The 23,071-nt window shown below is 41.3% G+C and overlaps 1 protein-coding gene across 3 annotated transcripts in view; it reads right to left on the bottom strand.

Moving 5' to 3' along the window:
• Positions 1 to 13,283: 13,283 nt before the first annotated feature.
• The window catches only part of mtss1lb (MTSS I-BAR domain containing 2b), a 69,076-nt gene continuing 59,288 nt past the window's right edge, over positions 13,284 to 23,071 (bottom strand). For 2 of the 3 annotated variants that reach the window (XM_028475971.1, XM_028475980.1), the window contains 4 exons: positions 21,531 to 21,689; positions 20,979 to 21,218; positions 16,647 to 16,809; positions 13,284 to 16,148 (listed from right to left, as the gene is read on the bottom strand). In XM_028475971.1, coding sequence (XP_028331772.1) covers positions 15,280 to 16,148; positions 16,647 to 16,809; positions 20,979 to 21,218; positions 21,531 to 21,689 — 1,431 coding nt within the window. In that variant the 3' untranslated portion in view covers positions 13,284 to 15,279. The remainder of the gene's footprint in view (positions 16,149 to 16,646; positions 16,810 to 20,978; positions 21,219 to 21,530; positions 21,690 to 23,071) is intronic. The other variant, XM_028475986.1, reaches the window with a different exon arrangement.

Genomic DNA, 23,071 nt, shown 5'->3' with positions numbered 1-23,071 from the left:
TCGCTCCACTCACCACCCACGACGCTCGCTAATCATCTGCAAGTCCTGTTTTTAATCCATTTTCACCTCCAACCTTGAACTACGTTCTGTGAGGATGTGAAAGTGAGATGGAATGAAGGTGTCACTGATGTCAGTTGATCTACTGACGTCTTCATCACATCACCACGTCAACAAGGGCAGGCAGTTAGTTTTGAGTCACGTTCAATTATTCTCTCATCAGTAATGAGACTGTAATGGAAACAATGTTCATTCATTCATAGTTTTCATCAATAAAAATGTAACTAGAATGTTGTCACAGGCGCACAGAGAGCGGGAACCCTCCAAAATAAAGGTCTCAGAGAATGGGGACCCTCCAAAATAAAGGTCTCAGAGAATGGGGACCCTCCAAAATAAAGGTCTCAGAGAATGGGGACCCTCCAAAAATAAAGGTCCCAGAGAGTGGGGACCCTCCAAAATAAAGGTCCCAGAGAGCGGGGACCCTCCAAAATAAAGGTCCCAGAGAGTGGGGACCCTCACTGTAGCTGAAGGTGGTTGAACACAGACATGAACATTGAAGAACAGTCATGTGGAGACAGGACCATCTATAAGGGGGAATAAAGGGGAGAGATTTTTGGGGTCCATCCATAAAGTCAGTAAAATGATGGTCTATTGTTCTATGAATCTGTGATAACCACATTTATTTATTCATCTGAATAATATCCACTGTTATCCAGGAAGGTTTATTATTATTATTATAGTCATCTTAAAGATGGAAATCATGGTTTTAATCACTAATAAAATGGTTCAAAGTGACCAAAAATGGTGGAAAAGGAGGTGAAATTGAATCTTAAAAAAACACAGAAATTGGTTTAAAGTTGCAAATTATAGAGTGGACAAAAACAGACAAAATAGTGGTAAAAAAAAAATAGTTCAAAGTTTCAATATTGGAACAAATAGTTTAAAGTGGCAAATAATGGGCATGACAGATGGTGAATGTGGTTAAATTGGCAAAAAAAATAATAATCATGAAATATGGTGAAAAGAGATTAAAAGTGGCAATAATAGATTAACATATGTGGCATTAGGTGAAAAAGTGGTAGAAATGGTTTATAAGTGTAGAAAATGTCTTGAAATTGGAAATAATTTACAGAAAAGGCATTGAAATTTGATGGTGTCAGAAGTGGGATTAATGTAGCAAAAATGCATTAAAAGGAGCAAAAATATGGCAAGAAAAAGTGATGAAAATAGGTTCAAATATAGAAAGTTTGGTGTAGTTGCAGAAAAATGGTAAAAAAAAAATAAGCAAAAATGGGCTCAAATTCTTCAAAAAATATGTTTTGTTTCTTGAAGGCATCTGGTGATCCCCTCCCAGTGTCTCGTGACCCCAAACAAACCCCTGCTCTAGAGTGTGAGTGGTTGTCTGTGTCTGTGTGTTGCCCAGCAACGGACTGGCGCCCTGTCCAGGGTGTACACCCCCGTAGCACCCAATGAGAGCTGGAGATAGATGCCAACAGATTGGTCTCATCTGACTGAGCAGCAGCAGCCTGGCTTTATAACATGCTGACCAATCAGAGCAGCTGACCAATCAGAGCAGCTGACCAATCAGAGCAACTGACCAATCAGAGCAACTGACCAATCAGAGCAACTGACCAATCAGAGCAACTAGACACAGGTGTTGCCCTCGCCTCCAACTCAGAACTAAATCAGCGCCAAAACATGTGACAAACATTGAACTACTACAGTCAGCAGAACTAATAACATTGTTCATGAGAGGAATGTACACATTCATCTTCACCTTCAACCAACTCAAAATAAATAAGATAAAATCATTTGTTAAAGGTGCAGTCCGTACTCTCAGATCCCTCTCTCTCCCTCCCTCAATGCATTGATAGTATAAAATTCACTGTTACATTCAGTGTTTGTATGAACTTGAGGCAGCGCATAAAAGGCAGCGCATCAAAGGCAGCGCATCAAAGGCAGCGCATCAAAGGCGGACCCTGTGACGCCATCCAGGAAAGAGGAGGGTCTATTCGGATGAAGCCCAACTGTAAAACTGAAAGTTTCACCTGATGGCAGCTGTGCAGAAAAGGTCAAAGGTCATATCATCACCACAACCAATAGGGTTCATACTCTAGAGGTCATAAACATTGTCTGTAAAATTGAGAAGATTTAGATGAAAACTATTGAAGATATATTCATTCTAATGTTAAAGTTAGTCCTGATGGTAGCGCTAGAGAACACACAAAAACGTGGTCAACATTTTCTGAAAATGATTTTCTGGAGGCAAATATTCTTGGGGTCAGATTGACCCCAACAGTAAAATGTGTTGGTGATATTTGAGGATAAGGGGAGGGTTAAGGGAAAGCGTTTTTAAGTAATAATTCAATGATATTTCAGAGAGAATCACTGAGCTCATGGTTTACATTAGACTGAGAAGCACAGAGGGGGGGGGGGGCTAAAAGCTCCACTGCAGCTTTCAGGATCACTGTCAGTTTCCTTCTTAAACTGTAAATCTGTTGTAACGTGATAAAAAGCCAGAGGCTGCATTAATATTTGTTAAAGATTGATTAATGTTAGAAATTTCCAGTCAAGTCTTCTATGATATTTTTATATATTGTTTTAAACTCTTCTGTGCAACCATGACTGGATGAACAACAAGGTTTCTACCAATATATTCAGCTTATTAATATCATTTCTTTTTTTGCTGCTCATTGTCTAATTATTAACTCATGATGGCCAAAGATCTTAAAATTGGACAAGTTTTCAGTTTGAATCCCATGACTGATGATGACCTCACTTCCCTTAAAAACACGCTTCATTAACTGGATCGATTAGAGAGGAAATCAACAGGAAAAGCAGATAAATATCCACTTTTATAACATTTCAACATTAATGTACTTTAGTTTGCACTTCACATATAATTAATACAATCTGTATGTAAGGAAACGACAATATCCAAACACTAAGTGACAGATATTTATTAAATTTTCTTCATTTTCTCACCAACTTTAAATTTTTTGGCGAATCGTGGGATTTTTTTTATTTTTTTTAATTTTTTTGTAAGAATTTGCAGGATTATTGAAAATTTTGATGTATTTCCAGAGTTTGTGATTTGGCTCCGATGGTGGGGGAGGATGCCGGTTAGACCTGGCAGACCCAAACGTATAGTGAGGGTCTGCTGGGAACGCCTGGCAGAGTCTCCCGTCAGAAGGAACTTCAACTCCCACCTCCGGGAAAACTTCAACCATGTCTCGGAGGAGGCGGGGGACATTGAGTCCGAGTGGGCCATGTTCCGTGCCTCTGTTGCTGAGGCGGCTGATCGGTGCTGTGGCCGCACGGTAGTCGGTGCCTGTCGTGGCGGCAATACCCGAACCCGTTGGTGGACACCGGGGGTGAGGGATGCCGTCAAGCTGAAGAAGGAGTCCTACCGGGCCTTTTTGGCCTGTGGGACTCCGGAGGCAGCAGACAGGTACCGACGGGCCAAGCGGAGTGCAGCCACGGCGGTCGCCGAGGCAAAAGCCCGGACATGGGAGGAGTTTGGCGAGGCCATGGAGAACGACTTCCGGACGGCTTCGAATAGATTCTGGACCACTATCCGGCGTCTCAGGAGGGGGAAGCAGTGCACCGTCAACACTATGTATGGTGCGGATGGTGCGCTGCTGACCTCGACTCGAGACGTTGTGGATCGGTGGGGGGAATACTTCGAAGACCTCCTCAATCCCACCGACACGCCTTCCAATCAGGAAGCAGGGCCCAGGGACCCGAGAGTGGGCTCTCCTATCTCTGGGGCTGAGGTTGCCGAGGTGGTTAAAAAGCTCCTCGGTGGCAGGGCTCCGGGGGTGGATGAGATCCGCCCGGAGTTCCTCAAGGCCCTGGATGTTGTGGGGCTGTCATGGCTGACACGACTCTGCAACATCGCGTGGACATCGGGGGCAGTGCCTCTGGATTGGCAGACCGGGGTGGTGGTCCCCCTTTTTAAGAAGGGGGACCGGAGGGTGTGTTCCAATTATAGAGGGATCACACTCCTCAGCCTCCCCGGTAAGGTCTATTCAGGGGTACTGGAGAGGAGGGTCCGCCGGATAGTTGAACCTTGGATTCAGGAGGAGCAATGTGGTTTTCGTCCTGGCCGTGGAACTGTGGACCAGCTCTACACCCTCAGCAGGGTCCTTGAGGGGTCATGGGAATTTGCCCAACCAGTCCACATGTGTTTTGTGGACCTGGAAAAGGCATTTGACCGTGTCCCTCGGGGATTCCTGTGGGGGGTCCTCCGGGAGTATGAGGTATCGAACCTCCTGATAGGAGCTGTTCGTTCCCTGTATGACCGGAGTCAGAGTCTGGTCCGCATTGCCGGCAGTAAGTCGAAATCGTTTCCGGTGAGGGTTGGACTCTGCCAGGGCTGCCCTTTGTCACCGATTCTGTTCATAACTTTTATGGACAGAATTTCTAGGCGCAGTCAGGGCGTTGAGGGGGTCCGGTTTGGGGGCCTCAGTATTGCATCACTGCTTTTTGCAGATGATGTGGTCCTGTTGGCTCCAACATACCGTGACCTTCAACTCTCACTGGATCGGTTCGCAGCCGAGTGTGAAGCGGCCGGAATGAGAATCAGCACCTCCAAATCCGAGTCCATGGTTCTCGACCGGAAAAAGGTGGAGTGCCTTCTCCGGGTTGGAGATGAGGTTCTGCCCCAGGTGGAGGAGTTCAAGTACCTCGGGGTCTTGTTCACGAGTGAGGGAAGGATGGAGCGAGAGATCGACAGGCGGATTGGTGCGGCGTCTGCAGTGATGCAGAGTCTGCACCAGTCCGTCATTGTGAAAAGGGAGCTGAGCCAAAAAGCAAAGCTCTCGATTTACAGGTCGGTCTACGTTCCAACCCTCACCTATGGTCATGAACTTTGGGTCATGACCGAAAGAACAAGATCACGGGTACAAGCGGCCGAAATGAGTTTCCTCCGTAGGGTGGCTGGGCTCTCCCTTAGAGATAGGGTGAGAAGCTCAGTCATTCGGGAGGGGCTCAAAGTAGAGTCGCTGCTCCTCCGCATCGAGAAGAGCCAGATGAGGTGGCTCGGGCACCTAATTAGGATGCCCCCTGAACGCCTTCCTAGTGAGGCGTTCAGGGCACGTCCCTCCGGAAGGAGGCCCCGGGGAAGACCCAGGACACGCTGGAGAGACTATGTCTCTCGGCTGGCCTGGGAACGTCTCGGGGTCCCCCCGGAAGAGCTGGAGGAAGTGGCCGGGGAGAGGGAAGTCTGGGCCTCCCTACTGAGGATGCTACCCCCGCGACCCGGAAACGGCTAAGCGGGAGAAGATGGATGGATGGATGGATGATTAAAAATGACTTCCCTCATGTGACATAAGCTTTAGAAAAAATGACAAGATATTAAATATTGTACAGTATTGATTTTGTGAATTTGGAGAGACTGAATTACACAATAATTGATGTTTTTATGCAGTTTGAAGCTGCTGTGAAGTTTCAATGATTGAATCTTTATTAATCTTCTTGCTGTGTTTTCATGCTGGACCGTAAAGGTGTTGAGTAGAAGAAAACAGTCGTCTGGTCTCTAAATGTGGATTCATAAAAACCAGCTGAGATTGTTTTGGTTGAACAGTTTTCATCTTTGCTTCATCAGCAGCAGGAACAGGAAATCCTAAAAAAATAAAAGACAACAGAACTGATCTGTGTGATTCTTTATAAAGATTTGGCTGAACATTCAGTAACTTTAAGCTTCAGCTACGGCCAGTTAAAGGTGTTTGGCTCCACCTAGCGGCACACAGTGGATTTACACCTTTATTTACATCTTTAGGCTTGGTTCAACACTTCACTGGAAAGTAATATGAATGTGCCATCCATCCATCCATCCATCCATCCATCCATCCATTTATCCATTTATCCATCCATTATCAATCCATCTATCCATCCATCCATCCATCCATCCATCCATCCATCCATCTATCCATTTATCCATTTATCCATCCATTATCAATCCATCTATCCATCCATCCATCCATCCATCCATCCATCCATCTATCCATTTATCCATTTATCCATCCATTATCAATCCATCTATCTATCCATCCATCCATCCATCCATCCATCCATCTATCCATTTATCCATTTATCCATCCATTATCAATCCATCTATCCATCCATCCATCCATTATCCATTTATCCATCCATCCATTATCCATTTATCCATCCATCCATTATCCATTTATCCATCCATCCATTCATCCATTTATCCATCCATTATCAATCCATCCATCCATCCATCCATCCATCCATCCATCCATCCATCTATCCATCTATCCATCCATCCATCCATTATCCATCCATTTATCCATTTATCCATCCATCCATCCATCCATCCATCCATCTATCCATCCATCCATCCATTATCCATTTATCCATCCATCCATTCATCCATTTATCCATCCATTATCAATCCATCCATCCATCCATCCATCCATCCATCCATCCATCCATCTATCCATCCATCCATCCATTATCCATCCATTTATCCATTTATCCATCCATCCATCCATCCATCCATCTATCCATCCATCCATCCATCCATCCATTCATTATCTATCCATCCATTTATCCATCCATTATCATCCATTCATTATCCATCATCCATCCATCCACACATCATCCATCCATTCATCCATTGCCCATCCATCCATCCATCCATCCATCCATCTATTATCCATCCATCAATTCATCCATTATCCATCCATCCATCCATCCATTATCATCCATCAATTCATCCATTATCATCCATCCATCCATCCATTATCCTTTCATCCATCTATCCATCCATTTATGCATCCATCCATTATCCATCCATCCATTATCCATCCATCCATTTATCCATCCATTTATCCACCCACCCATCCATCCATCCATCCATCCATCCATTCTTTATCTATCCATCCATTTATCCATCCATTATCCATCTATCCATCCATCATCCATCCACCCATCCATCCATCCATTCATTATCCATCCATCCATCCATTTATCTATCCATTATCTATCCATCCATCCAACCATCCATCCATCAATCCATCCATCCATCCATCCATCCATTCATTATCCATCCATCCATTATCCATCCATCCATCCATCTCAGAGAAAATAAAAATCTGATATAACTAAAATGTGTGCAGAGACCAAAGTAAAAATAATAAATCATTCTGCTCTTACTGAGGCTTTTCTCCGTCCCAGTGTGTGACTGGGGTTGTGTTCATGTGGATGGTGTCAGAGGGAAAGAAGCTGTTTTTGTGTCTGGAGGTTCTGGTCCTGATGGACAATGTAATCACAGCGAGGTCACAAAAATGTGATTGTAACATTCATGTCATCATTAGAATAATGACCAATCTGAGCATTAACAGGAAATAACAAAAGGTGTGTTTTTAATGTTCAGTTGTGGTTTTGGAGTCATGTTGTAAATATATTTGTTGATTGTTTGTGTATTTTTCCGTAATTTTGTATATTTTTGCAGTTGTTTTGTGTATTTTCCCCCCTTATTTTGTGTATTTTTGTGTATCATGAGTTATTTCATCCCATATGAACACAAATATTAATGTATAACATGTATTTTTTCGTCATCGTCTAGTTATTGTCACTTCTTTAGGAAACAAAATTCACACTAGTTGGTGCGTTATTTAAGGAGTGAAGTTCCACACTGATCATGTTTAAATATATGGATTATATTTCACACAGCAGCAGCTCACCATTTTAGTACAACTTTTATTAATACTGTAAACTTCACAGAGCATTTTGTTACTTTAGCAGTGACTAAAGTAAACAGAAAAAGGTCAATTTTACAAAAAGGAAAACATTTTTTGTATTTTTGTTTTCATTTTGTAAATATTTCTGTCATTCTGGGCATTTTTGTTGTTGTTTTGTCTTTCGTGAGTCATTTTGTGTATTTTTTGTCATTCTGTGTATTTTTGAATATTGAAACTGTTGGCGTGTTATTCAGGGAGTGGAATTCCACAATGTTCAGAAATCACAAAGTTTCCTTTCACACAGCAGCAGCTCACGGTTTTAGTACAACTTTTATTAATACTGGAATCATCACAGTGCGTTTTGTTACATTAGCAGTGACTAAAGTAAACAAAAAAAAAGGTCAATTTTACAAAAAAGGAAGACGGAAAAGAAACGTTTTCATTTGGAAACAGAAACTGATGTGAAACGAGCTCAGAAATAAATTCACAATATAAATTAAAAAGAGAGAATGATGGAAAAACCAATGTGAGCGTGGAGGCCTCGGGAACACACACACACACACACACATAGTTAGACATTCAGCATAGTTACACTGTTTGTGTGTGTGAGCAGGAAGGATTGACAGGTTGTGTGTGGGATGAGGAAGAAGCAGGAAGGGTTGAACACACACACATTCACTCACAAACATGGACACAAATCAGTGTTTCTACAGCAGATGATGGAGGAGCCACAATGGATGGATGCCAACTGGTTGTGGAGCTCAGTAAAGTGTGTGTGTGTGTGTGTGTGTGTGTGTGTGTATGTGTTGTCGTCACAAATCATAAACAGTTTGACCAGAACTTCTGTTCATTCTGAATCATAAACCCAAAATGTTTGCTAATTACTGAAGTTTCAGGGTTTAATCAGAAGTACAGATTGATCTAGTTTTATTGATCTGTATCTGACACACAGAGCAGTGATTATTAGAACACAGTTACAGTTATATACTGTATCTGTATCTGGAATCATTCTGAGGGAAACATTTCCTTCTGCTTATTCAGCTACAAAACAAAATAAAATAATGAAATAAGACAAACAGATCCTGATGTGGATAATGTAGATTCTCTTTCAGCTGGAAAGTGAGATAAATCTAACTGGAAATGTTTCCTTGTGCTAATGTTTTTAAAAAACTACACCTGAGATGAATTTGTTCATTAACCACAGCCTGATTCCAACTGATGAACTCATGAAAGCAGATGAAACAGACAATGACGAGGGAAATATCAGGATGATGTTTAATGGCTGACTTCCTGCCAATAAGGCTGGTTTCCCTCTGGTTTAGTGGTGGACTGGGTCTGACTGGGTGGAGAACAGCTGATCATCTCATCTCCTTAGTTAGTGTTCAGCAACAAGTTGTCATGCTTTTGGTGGTTTTAAAGCACTGGTTTGGGCCCTCACTGGTTCTCCTGATCACCCACAATGCCGTGCGCTCTACGTCATCTCTGACACTTCCTGTGTTTGATCTGCTCTGAGAGCGGTTGTGTTCACAGTGAACCTCATCACTCTAGACTTTGATTGGAAACGTTCTGAGTCCCACAGAAACTATCACTCTAGAATTCTCCTGTTTGATCTGCTCTAGACTTGGTTTGTGTTCACACCGACCAAACGAGGAGAACTATCAGACCAAACGAGGAGAACTATCAAACCAAACGAGGAGAACTATCAAACCAAACGAGGAGAACTATTAGACTAAACAAGGAGGACTATCAAACCAAACAAGGAGGACTATCAAACCAAACAAGGACTATCAGACCAAACAAGGAGAACTATCAGACCAAACAAGGAGGACTATCAGACCAAACGAGGAGAACTATCAAACCAAACGAGGAGAACTATCAGACTAAACAAGGAGGACTATCAGACCAAACAAGGAGAACTATCAGACCAAACAAGGAGAACTATCAGACCAAACAAGGAGAACTATCAGACCAAACCAGGAGAACTATCAGACCAAACGAGGAGAACTATCAGACTAAACCAGGAGGACCATCAAACCAAACAAGGAGGACTATCAAACCAAACAAGGACTATCAGACCAAACAAGGAGAACTATCAAACCAAACGAGGAGAACTATCAGACCAAACAAGGAGGACTATCAGACCAAACAAGGAGAACTATCAAACCAAACGAGGAGAACTATCAGACCAAACCAGGAGGACTATCAGACCAAACCAGGAGAACTATCAGACCAAACAAGGAGGACTATCAGACCAAACAAGGAGAACTATCAAACCAAACGAGGAGAACTATCAGACCAAACCAGGAGGACTATCAGACCAAACCAGGAGAACTATCAGACCAAACAAGGAGAACTATCAGACCAAACCAGGAGGACTATCAGACCAAACCAGGAGGACTATCAGACCAAATGAACCCTAGAGCTTTTTAACCGCTCTAGGGCCTGTTGGTGTGAACAGAGGACTTTAGCTACACACCATGTCCTGATCAGAGGAGCACCATGTGGGGCCTCCTCCTCCTCACCACTTCATGTCCTGACCACGGTGATGTAGGATCACTGACGGACCTTTGAACCAATCTGCTCCACTGAGAACTTTAAACCCTTCAAACAAAGCCATCTCCATTCTGACTCACATTCCCCTGTGGTAACCATGACAACACCTCTCCGTCCACACAGCAGACGCCCTTTGGAGTGATTCTGTTGTATTGACCTGCTTGCCTTTGAGTGTGTGTGTGTGTGTGTGTATCACTTTAAGAACACCTGAACAACTGCCTTTTCTATTTGTTTCTGTGAGAAGAATTTTCTATAGTCAAGAGTTTTTGTTCAGAGTAAACATAGACAACAACTTATTCATTCACATCCAACACATCCAACCATTGTGGTTCAACGCTCCAGTGTAGTTAAAAAAAAGGCAGTAAATGAAAAACATGAGACACTGACACGGGTATTATTGTTTCTCTCCTAAACAGGAAGTCTCTGAGGAGACCGTTGGCGTACTTTATGTGTGCATTTGTATATTTCTGTTGGAATATTTGAGCAGAGCAGATATCACAGCTTCATCACACAGATGATGGGTTACAGAGGTGTTTCCAAAGGAGAAGAGCAGAGCTTCAATAGGAACGTCTTTGATCCAGTTTCCTGTTGTAGCTTGAGTTTTTATTATTACTGTAAAAATAAGAAACCACTGACATTCAAGCTACATTTCTAGATCTATCCACTCAAAGGGTTGTTGTTGTTGTTGAACACCTCTGAGAAAGAGAGAAACAGCCACATGAAACACTGTTATTTTCCTTTATCATATGTTCTGTTTAAAGAGTAACTAAACCCAAAACCACTTGTTCTGATAAAAACAAATGCATTTGGTATAAAGTAGTGTTGTAGATTGATCCTAGCCTGACTCTTGACGTTTTAATAGAAACCAGGCTATTACTATTGACTTTTGCTATTGGGTGAGAATGTTGGTTTGTGAGGTTTAGGTGCCTGCTTCTCATTCTGCGTTCAATTGCAGTCGGTACCGAGATAGGTCTGAAAACATGACTAGCCTCAGTGAGCTGATGTTTGAAGAGCAAAACCTTCTCCTGGAGAAATATATATGATCTCCTTGAGGGTGAGAGAGAGAAATATCATATACTGTAGGTGTTGTAGCAGTTTTGATGAATGACACAGAGTCTGTCTTTAGGGTTGCTAGTCAGATTCTGGCTCAGGGTTTATTATGTCAAAGGGTTTTGGGGAACGGACCGCTCTGAAATTAACCATCTTTCAGTGTGTGTGTCTCAGTGTTATGTTGCTGATAGCGGTAGTCATAACATAGCAGAGCCTCCTCAGACAGAGACCATGGTGAATGCTGTCAGTGTTAGGGCAGTCTGACCAGGAAAGAGTTCTGGAATTGGTAGATGACTTGAACGCACCCGCATGCCTCATTGAACCATAGACGGTAGAAAGAATGCATTGAACTATACGGCAAAGTTATTCTACATTTTTAGTAACACAAATGCCAAATTAGACGACACATAAACGTAAAAGTAGGGGATAAAGTGACTGTTTACCTCTAACAATGTGTATTTTGGTAAGATCCAATGGATTGATGGATCCTGGCTCAATTCTCGAGTCGGAGTCTCGAGCTCAAGGGTCGTTTTATTGCACTTTTCTGATTCGTTCTGTCGGATTTATACGGGTTCTGAGTACAATTGAACACAGCATTACATCACCAACAAGTACTGATGAAAAACCTATAAAAACTAGCACCTGTTGACTGACTGGGCGTGTCTTAACTAAAGCACCGCCCCTCCTTTAAACTTAAGTTATTGTTTTGAATTTCCAGCCTAGACGCACGTTAGCCAAAACCTAAGGGTTCAGTTACTCTTTAAGTTGTGACAGTTTGTGGTACATTCTGCTAACGTACAGTAGGTGGGATGGGGGGTGACCTGTCCCTGACCCTCTGCACAACACACAAATACACACACACACAGTGTTCCCCCTCACAAAGAAAATATACATTAGACAGAACTGATAACAAAATACAGGAACATTTAAAAACAAACTAAGTCATCCATTTGTTTTGTTGTTTTTTAGTTGTTAATGTATACAGTACGTTTCCCCTGTAGTGCAACACAGAAACATGTGATGAAATAAATAAGCTGAAGTCAGCGTCTGACCTGGAGTCACTGCTAGAATAGCGTACAGACATGTTGATGAGTTTACTATAGTCTACAAATCACTCTCAGCCCACGCAGCTTTACATCCATATGTTACACAGCTTGGTGGTTTATTTCATTTTTTTTACAATATTAAAAGTAAGACTATAAATCATAAAACAGGGCAAAGAAACAACTGGGATATGTTGTTATTTTCTGAACAAACCTGCGTACTCGTCTATAAGTACACGTTATACAGTACGTTATGGATGAACAGGCAGTGAAATGCTCATTCCATCGTTCCGTCCCTCGGGTTCTGATGCTGTCGTCCACTTTTTTTCACCTTCTTCTTTTTCATAAATAACCGTAAGATACATCATCTGTGTCCTGAGCTAATAGCACTGACGCGTCCAGTGGAGGCCGGGAAAACTTTGACAATGACTGAAATACATTAGAATCAAATTAATGCTGGTTTCAAATGTATTTCTCAGGAATGAGAACAGAACAGAATCAGTTATGGAAGAATTAGCCACTTTAGCTCCTCTGGGCCTTTAAAGGTTAAATTGGTGAATGTGCTGCTGAAACACTTCCTTAACTTTCTTACATCATAATAAAACTGAATTATGTCAGATCTTATATAGTTCAGTAATAATTAACAGAAGTAGTTTCCAGCTAAGAAAGAAGAATACATTCTGATGTTGTCAGTGAAACCGTATGTGTTTCATGCTGTGGGAAAAAAAGTTAAAAATCGTTCAAAAGACTTTTTACCCGCATCAGCCGACTCAACATAATTCAGGTTAGCTCATTCAGAACCATTTTACTATGAAAAATTCAGTTTTTTTTAACAGTATTTTCAGTCAGTGGGTGGGGTCAATTATAATTGCAATCACACACTTAGTGATTAATTACAATTATGATGTAATTACAATCCTAATTGAGTTTGATTAATTTACTTTGTAATTGTAATTGGCATGGGAAATTCTATAAAAAGTGAGGAACCATCTCACAGTTCTATGGCTTACACATATGTAGTTAATAATTATTAAAATATGTTTCATATCAAGTTACTGTCAGTTCTCTGGAGGATAATTTTTGAGGAGTAATCTACGTGTATACTGACACTCACACCAAAATCAATAATACAATACAATGTCATTGATTAGGAAGCCTAACAAGGAAACGAATTAGATGATCATCAATTTAGGTCATAGGTCAAACCGACCTGTTAGCATTAGAGATGCTAACAGAAAGCTAACACAAGAGGAAGGTTATTAGCTGTTTTATTAGCTTAGTAGTTATTAAAGGATCAGTAATTGTGATTAATTAAATTTGAATTTTAGTAATTGGGAACTTTGACTTTCAGGTGAAAAACATTTATAATTGTAAATGTAATTGTTATTGGAAAAAAAATGCTGGTAAACATATCGTAATTGAGTTGTAATTGAACACTGATAATTGAAAACACAATTGTAATTTAAAATGTAATTACCCCTACCCTGTCTATAGTCTAGTATCCTAAATACAGGCATGGGTTTTTTTCTTACCATTAAATGGTAAATGAATGGAAAGAGGAAAATAGCCTTGTTTGTTTAAAACCTTCCTTCACAGTGACATTAACCCCTTTATTTTGTTTTATTTTATATTTTTAGACCAGTTTAACTCAGCCTCCAACAGAATCAGTGCTATTCATGGCTTATAGCGCCTTCACTCCAACCTCATTTCAAATAAATAAGACCCTGTATTTAAAACCAGGTACATCTCTTTCATACGATACAAATCAGTTCCATCACTTTCTTTTCTTTCTCTCTTCTATCTCTCACTCGTCTCCATCCAAACGCTGGACTACAGCGACACCTACTGGCCCCTCCCCCGTCAAAGTGCATACAGTTTTTCTTTTTTTGTAAGTTTGACTTTTTTTTCTGTATTCGTTTCATTTAAGCAGAATGACCGTCTTAACCCAGCGAGGCATGAATTCACAGTAGATGTGTGTAAATTTAGCAGTCCTGATGATTGCCTGAATGTGAGAAAATCTTCCCCGTCGCTTTTTTTTCCAAACAAGAAAATAAAACACATTTATTGCTCCATTTCTAATTTACACATTTTCTCTCTGGTTCTAGAAAATATATATGAATATATCTATATGCCTGGATTACGTCTCGTAACTGCTCATACGGCGGCGACAAGGAGAGTGACGTCACAATAGAAACGAGATAATACGCACGACACACACACACACACACACACACACACACACACACGGAGGAAAGCCCCGCCCTCCACGAGTAACCGGCTGTCCTGCAGCAGAGCTCTACACACCCCTGCACTGCCACACACACATGCAAACCTACACACACACACACACACACACACACACTGATGCAGTGAGAGAGAGAGAGGGCGGCGAGGGACACTCGCACGGTTCAATGCCAACAGAAGATGATCATCTCTGGCCTGTTAGCTCCCCATGCTAATGCCAAAGCTAAGGTTCAGTAGGCTAATGGTAACGTGTTGCTGTGGAGTGGACAGCGTGGGTTCAGATCCAGCTTGGCGCTTCAGTTCTACGCCCCCTGCACCCCCTTCGCCCCCTCTGGCAGTCTTTTCTCAGAGAGAACTTTTTTCTTCTTTGTTTTAGCCACAATCCGCTCCAGATCCAGGTGAGGGTGTAAAGAAGACAAACATGCGTCCAACACACACTAGTTATAGCGGCTGTGCTACCAGCCAGTTAATATGAAGTATTTCACTTGAGTTGTCAGCATTGGTTAACATTATTAACGTTATTCTCCATATATTATATATCATTTACTCTAATGGTGCTTTGAACATGTGCCTGTTGTTCTGTTTTCACTTTGATCATGGTTGACCCTACGTACGTTATGGACTAGGTGGTTGGATGCACACCACCAACACCTGACGATTACCATTCTTTCCTTCGCCCATCACAATATGCGCGGAGCCGAGCGGTCGTTGGAGACGGTTTTGCGGAGGCGGACCCCTCTCCTGATGGTGGTCAACATGTCACCGGAGCCCTCGCCACCCTCCAACCCGGCCTGAGCATCAGTGGGATCGGTCGGGGGAGGGTCCGGCTCGTCTGGAAGGGCGGGAAACGGGAACTGGCCTTCACCCAAAGCGTGCGCGCTGGCTACCAACTCGCCAATCTTTTCCACCAGACTGTGCCTATTGGCCGCGATCATCTGATCCTCCTCAGTCCCACCCCCAGAGGCCGCGCCCGTTGCCAGGCCCCCATGCTGCTGCTGGGCATAGACCTCTAACGCCGACCCCGATCCCCAGGCGGTGTTGGGAAGGCTGAGGCGCTTTGGTGAGGCCTTGACGTAATCAAGCGCGCCTTGTCCATCGTCCATTCCAGTGAAGAACACACATTCCTCGCTGCCCACGCGGACCGGCACGCCCCCTGAGTGCCCCCCACCTGTGTATGCACTGGTGCCAGGAGAGTGAGAGTCTCCAGGGATGGTGGGAGTCTTCACAGGCACGATGGGTGGTCGGATGGGGATGGGCCCCGCGCTGGACATGGTGCGCCTCACTCCAGGTTTGGTGGACGGCGTTCTGCGGATGGTGGCGGTCCCTGGAGTTCCCGATCCACCAGACTGTCCTGGAATACCGTGAAATCCCGGACCTAGAACCCCCGTGGGCAGCCCCGCCGTACTGGCCGGCCTCTTGGTCTGAATCATACGTCTGTAGTTCTGGGCAATGTTAGAGTGTCGAGGAATTGTGGAGGACTTGTCAAAGTCTGTTTGCCCGTCCGGACCCTCGGCATCGCCGTTTACTGAGTAGCAGTCGTAATCTGAACCTGTGGTGAAGGAAAGAAGAGAAATGTCTTTGAGAACAAAAGGAAGGAAATAATCCTGATGTTTCCCTCAGATAACTTTCTGTTTAAACTTTTATGTTTTGCCAACTTTTATCATCATAAACATGCAGGACAACAGCCCTCCAGGATGAGAACTATCATCCCTGATCTAGAACCAAGTCCTTGCTCAGAATTTGGACAAGAATTGGATTGTAGGATGTTTTTAAGGATTACTTCTTCTGCCTGGATAAATGAATAGATACTGTTCCATCTGTATTATACGTATGAGTCAGGGTTAGCGTCAATTTTAATTGTATAACCAATTGTGTAATTGGTAATTAATTACAATTATGATGTAATTATATTTGTAATAATAATTGGAAAAATATATAATGTTGTTGTAATCATAATTGAATTGTAATTGTAATTGAGTTCAGATAATTACATTTGCAATTGTAATGGGCTCTAATAAACGTGTCCAAAGAAAGACTGGAGCTTCACCTTGGGAAGGGATGGTGTCCTCGGAGCAGGACGGGGTGGTGGTCTCTGTGCTGTAGCCGCTGGAGTACTGCAGGGAGTCTCTGTTGCTCTTCTGTTCCATGCTCAGACCTCGGGTCAGAACCATGGCCAGGTCACTGGCTGCTGGAGAAACCTCGTCTCCATGCTGAGGGAACATCACAACGGAAACATACTTATAGCTAGCTTGATGCTCCATGTTAGTTGTGCTGTATGAGTAGCATTAGTAGCTCATGTTTGTTTAACATGGGGTTGAATGATGAAGATCTTTTTGTGGTAACAGAGTGGAATGGACAACATGAAAGTTGGTCACAGCCATCACACACTGAGCTACAACCCAATGGTTCCTGTTCTAATACCTAATGTCCTTTATTGGCTTTTTAAATATTCACATCAAATAGTTGTTCTTGGGTTTCCATGGATACGGTTGATGGTAATGGAGTGGAAAGGAAAAGTAAAAGTGCTGAAATTGTCAATCAAACCTGCATTACAAAAAATCTATTATGAAGTTTCTAAAAGCAAACTTAGTTTTGATGTGTAAATGCTATAGTTTATGTTCTTTGGTGGTACTGAATCATTGAGCCCATTACCCCATATATTTTTTTTGTGTTCATTTTTAAAACAAACACAAAATACAATATGGTGATAAAGTTGTGGCAATCTTTTTTTATTTTTCTTATTCTTCTGACCATATTTTAACCTGCTAATATTCTGGGAATTAACCAATCTACACCATTCAAATGTCATAATGTCCTATTAATGTAATATTAGGTTTTATGCTTTTACTGTAAACTGCTATATCATCAATTTTTATCTCAAAGACACAATTTTAGCTTGTGTGTTCTTCTTATCTAATTTTGATATTGCTGCATTTGAATGTTCACTCTCCTTTTTAAGCCTTCTATTATAACTGACTAATTATATTGACTATGTATTTTAATACCAAATCTAGTTGTTTCATGCCTTATGTCCTCTTGCCTCCAGCTGCATTCCCACTGTAGCTCTCTCGCACATTAACTCTTTTTTGCTTGTTTGTTTTGGTGTCTTATTCCTGCTGCTGCAGCAAATGTAATGTAATGTTTATTGTATTTTGCCATGTGTTAATCAATTAGCTTTACCTATTTCCAGAGTGACTGTTATACATTTGGCCTAGGACTACAGATGAAAACTAGCCTTTTGGCTAACTCTGGCATATTCTACAGTTGACAGAGCTGCCAAGCCTCACACTTTGAGTGTGACAGTCACGCAATTTGATGCATTCTCACACCACACGCCACACTTGACATTTCTCATGCTTATATTTCCTCATTCAATACTCTATTTATTTTTTTTATGATACTGAACTTTGGTCCTCATGGCTTGCCGTAGCTCGAGTAACGCTGATTGACTGACCGAGATAATCAATCCTAGACCAATCCATGTCTCCTTGTGCCTAAATCTAACCAACCATGGCAAGCATCACACAATAATAAACCAATCAGAAGCAACGTAAGGCGGGTCTTGACGAGCCGTGTCTCGACACAACATGCACCGACCTAATTTTGTTTACTGTTTATATTGCTGTGTGTAAAATGATCTTTTATTCCTTTTTTCCATGTAGGGCGATGATTTTAAGTAAGTGAATTAGTTTGTTTTATTGGTAAATAACTAGTCTAAATAAGTAGTCTAAATGATTTGAATGAAAAAAATCATATTGTGATCGTGATTTTACAAAGAAAAAATCGTGATGTGATTTTTTTTCACCATATCACCCACTGCTACGTGTGTCTGTGTTAGACATTAACTTAAATAAATTAAAACTCTTATTCAGCTACTACCAGTGTTATGAACACTGCTCGTAGCTGAATTGCACTTGTAGGTTATATCAGCATAAATACATAGTAAATGAAACAAATGTCGAATCTAATGTTCTTGCTCTTATGATCAGTGACGTGCCGTAGGCAGTGCCTACCCAAGGGTGAATTGATATTTTGATTATTTGTTTTAATTATATATATACAGTATATATATATATATATATATTTTTTTTTTTTTTATTATAAAATAATTATAAATTGTTTATTTTTCCATTTCCAATAGTCTACAGTACCTATAAGTTTGAAAGTGTCCGCATTTTGTGCGTTTCATAGCCCAAATTACTAAACAGCGCTAATTCCTGGAACAGCTGCACAGTCTTTTTTTATTTTTTTCACTCCGCTGTAAGGCAGAGGGAGGCCACGCCCCCTCCCAAAGGCACGTTGCTCTTCTGCCTCCGTTCCCATTACGTGTTTTTACGTGTTTGCACATGCGCAGTCAGGTCCCCAAGATGACAACCATTTACATGCAAAGGCAGCGTAGAGAGCTGCCTTTGGACGTAACCGTGCTATGCTAAATGCTATACGTAAGTTCACAGTACATTAGTGAATTGATATCATGTGACCGCTGCGGCTACGTTCTCTAGCTAGTGGGCGGGATAACACTACAGTCAGGATGACAGCGCTAGAGATGATAGAGAAACTTTGTTTTGAGGAAAAACGACAGTTTTTAAAAGATGGAGACCAACACCTGAGCTACCAGACCTTCAGCAAAGATAAGGTCAGAACATTGTTGGTACTTTCTACAGTGAATGGAACAAAAGGAAGGATTGACTTTGTGGATGCTCCTCACTGAGGATGTTCTGAGTTGTTGTTGTTGTTCTTTTCTCCATGTTTCTGTGTTTCCAACACAAACAACAGATGTGTTGTCGTGTCATGAGATATATGTTGTTGGAGAGTATGGAGGCTATATTAAATAATTGTTTATGTTTCTTTAATGGTGTTTATGATGTTGATTTTGTTAGATGATAAATACTTGTTCATGTGGATCTTGTTGGGTTTTTTCTTTCTTATTATGAATTTTATATTTTGATAAGCGCATTGAGATGATTTTGTTGTAAATTGTTTTATACAAATAAAATTGATTTGAACTGAATTAACACTTGACAGCAGAAACATATGAAATTGTCATTGGTGGTCTCAATTTGTAACGTGCCTACCCAACCCTAGTGGTCACGGCACGTCACTGCTTATGATTATTTTTGTATGTAATAGTGTATTTCTATAGACATTTAGTCTGCAGCTAAGACATTCATTCAATCATAATGTTTGAATGTTTTTTACATGATGATCTTTTTAATGACGTCCTTTCTGTTGCAGACAAGGAGAGCTGAGGTAAAGGTAGCACTGCCTTGGGCCACAGTGTTTTAAGTGGGAGCCTCTGTCATCATCAACATCTGTGATAAACACCTACAACATGAGACATGTCCCCAGATAAATGATGGACAGTTGGTTGAAATGAAATATTGACTAATAAATATATTTTGTCAAAATTCTTGTTAGTTTTCATTTGTAATTTCTGGTTGATTAAAACTAGCATTAGGAGGCCACAGTGCAGGGAGAGCTGCTGGTATGGAGGTGATGACATCATTCTGAAGGTAGAAATCAACGTTAAAAAAAGCCAAAGTCATGTTAAAGAAGGACATTTTTTTTTTTCACCGGAACACATCAGGTCACTAAAGTCTGACTATTGTTATTTTCTGAAACTTGGCAGCTCTGAGTTAAGCTGTTATGTTAATATGCACTGTCCTTGTAAATAAATACATTTCAATTTCAGGTTGTACTCTGACTAAATACATTTATATTATATTTTAAATTGATCCTGTTTGTCATGCGGCATGCAAATCTTAACCGATTTACACAATTCAAAGATCAAAACATTCTGCTGCTCAGTGACAATGATAATACCTAAGTTGTAAAATGCTAACTGTCTCACTTTTAAATTAATTTAAGGTTTTATACAAATTAAGCTGCTTTTGCCAGCCTTAAAGTGCTTGATTAGGCCTGCTAGAGTGTAACAGCTGTTTCTCATGACATTTGAGGGAAAACTGCTGTTAAAGCTTCAAAACTTCAGCTACAGCAACAAAATATATCTTAAAATGCTACAATCTTCCTGTTTCTAATAATGCAACTTTGCAACAATTGCAAAGTTGCATTATATCATATTATACATTCCCACTAAAAGCATTGTTTTAGTGGCAATGCTCAGCATTCACCCCTTACTTCGCTTCCACAAATACAACATTTACCTCAACACTTCTGAGTGCAGCTTTAGCTCAGTGTGATCAGAGCCTAATTCCACTTTCCTTCAAGAAATGATCAAGGAGAGCCTTACTTAAAATAGTAATGCACTCCAGTTGCTAATTCAAACGACTACTTTCCTGAATGTATTTGTCATACTAATGGTGTCAAATAGCTTTGAGCAGGATCCTCTTGAACACTTTTAGCGTTCTGGTGTTGATACCTTGGCAGCGATGGCTGCCGTCATCCTGGCTCTCTGTCCTTCGTCTGGATGACCTCCTCCTCCTCCTCCTCCTCCTCCTCCTCCTCCTCCTCCTGCTGCTGCTGCTGCTGCGTATCCTTGGGCACTGGGAGATGCCTCGTTGTCCCTCGTCCTGTCCACTGGTTCCTTCCTCCTCTGAACTACTGCTGCTGCTGCTGCTGCTGCCACGGGCTGCTCATACTGGCCTGGTTTGGACCAATCCTGACAAAATGAGCACAGTTATTCAATGGACTGTAGCTGTTAGCGTTAGCTTCAGACTGGTCCGCTATCCAGCAGTTTGGAGCCCTTCATCTTTGTGCAGGGGGGGGAACGAGCTTTGAGTGCAATGTCCAATCACCTGCTATAGGCTGATTGGACAACCAATGAGAGGGAGAACACAGCCAAAGAAAAGGAGGTTTTTAATGGATGCAACTTAACGTGGTGATGAATGAGTTAATCAAGGAGGTGAAAATAAAAAGGTTTAAAAGGAGAAAAGTTGCAACTGAAGGCGATGAAAGCGTATGGGGAACAAACCTTCCATAGGGGAACCTTTGATGTGGGAGAGGAGGATCTGGATCCAGAGGGACGGATATAGGGTGGGGACGCAGGAACAGGAAGAATGACAGAGTGAGGCCGAGTGGAGCCGGAATGAGAGAGAGCGGGGGGGCGGAAGGTAGCGAAGGACGAGCCAAACTGCAGGACGAGAGACCATCAGAGAATGAGAGAGAGAGAGAGCTGTGGAAGCGCTGAGTCGACAGTAAAGATCACGTCATGGACACACAGGAATTAGTAGCAGCTACATCTACGTCAGTGGTTCTCAACCTTGGGGTCGTGAGACACTGGGAGCAGAAGCCTTCAAGGAATAAGAATTTTTTTCTGAACAATTTGAGCCTATTTTTGTGTATTTTTACCCATTTTCTACAACTACACTAAACTCACCATATTTTAACCTATTTTCATCACTTTTTCTTGCCATATTTTTGTTCCTTTTGATGTATTTTTCTTACATTTCTCCCATTTCTGACACGTCTACATCACATTTCAATGTCTTTTCTACACATTTTTTCCACTTTCCAGACATGTTCAGCACTTATAAACCCTTTCCATCATTGTTACACCTAATGTCACATATATTGACCCATTATTGTCACTTTTAACCTCTTTTCACCAGATTTCATGATTATTTTTGCAGCATTAACCACATTCACCATTTGTCATGTCCATTATTTACCAGTTTAAACCAAGTGTTCATACTTTTTTCTGTCACTTTTGAGCCAATATTGACGCTTTGAACCATTTACCACTTTTTCTGTCCATTTTTGCAACTTTTAACCAATTTCTGAGGTTTTTCCATTTTTGGTCACTTTGAACCATTTTATTAGTGATTAAAACCAGGATTTCCATCTTTAAGATGACTATAATAATAATAAACGTTCCTGGATAACAGTGGATATTCTTCAGATGAATAAATAAATGTGGTTATCACAGATTCATAGAACAATAGACCATCATTTTGTTGACTTTATGGACCTTTATATTGGGGTTCGTGGGCTGAAAAGGTTGAGAACCACTGGCCTTTAAGACGTAAGGATTTTTCCAATAAGCCTAAACATTTACTGAGGTTCATCTGATAGTGTTTAGGGTCAAACCACTGGATTTAGGCTTCAGGGGACAAATAAAAGCTCTGTACACACTCTGTAGAGAGAGGCACAAACCCAGGTTCCAATAGTTCCACTAGTCATGCTAAGTAATGGTTTTAAAGGTCCACCAGTACAAACCCTGTTCAATAAAAGATTAACCCTGATGGGAATTTGCATGAACTCTTAAAAAACTGAGAGTTTCAACTCATGCTTCCACTGTGAAACAAGTCACTATACTGTATATCCCAAAGTAGGGCATCCAATTTTCTGTGATCTCGCAAAACATGCGGAAAATACAGAATTTACTTCCTGAAACGGAAATATTGTTACTGTTATTATTCCTAAAATTACTATCATTATTTTTTAAACCAAATCAACCAAGTGGAAACTGTAATCTGACAATGATTATATCCTCACATGCATGTTTACAGAAAA

This window comes from Gouania willdenowi, chromosome 3, assembly GCF_900634775.1.
Source record: "Gouania willdenowi chromosome 3, fGouWil2.1, whole genome shotgun sequence".
Lineage (NCBI taxonomy): Eukaryota > Metazoa > Chordata > Actinopteri > Blenniiformes > Gobiesocidae > Gouania > Gouania willdenowi.
This window is presented reverse-complemented; position numbering and strand designations above follow the sequence as displayed.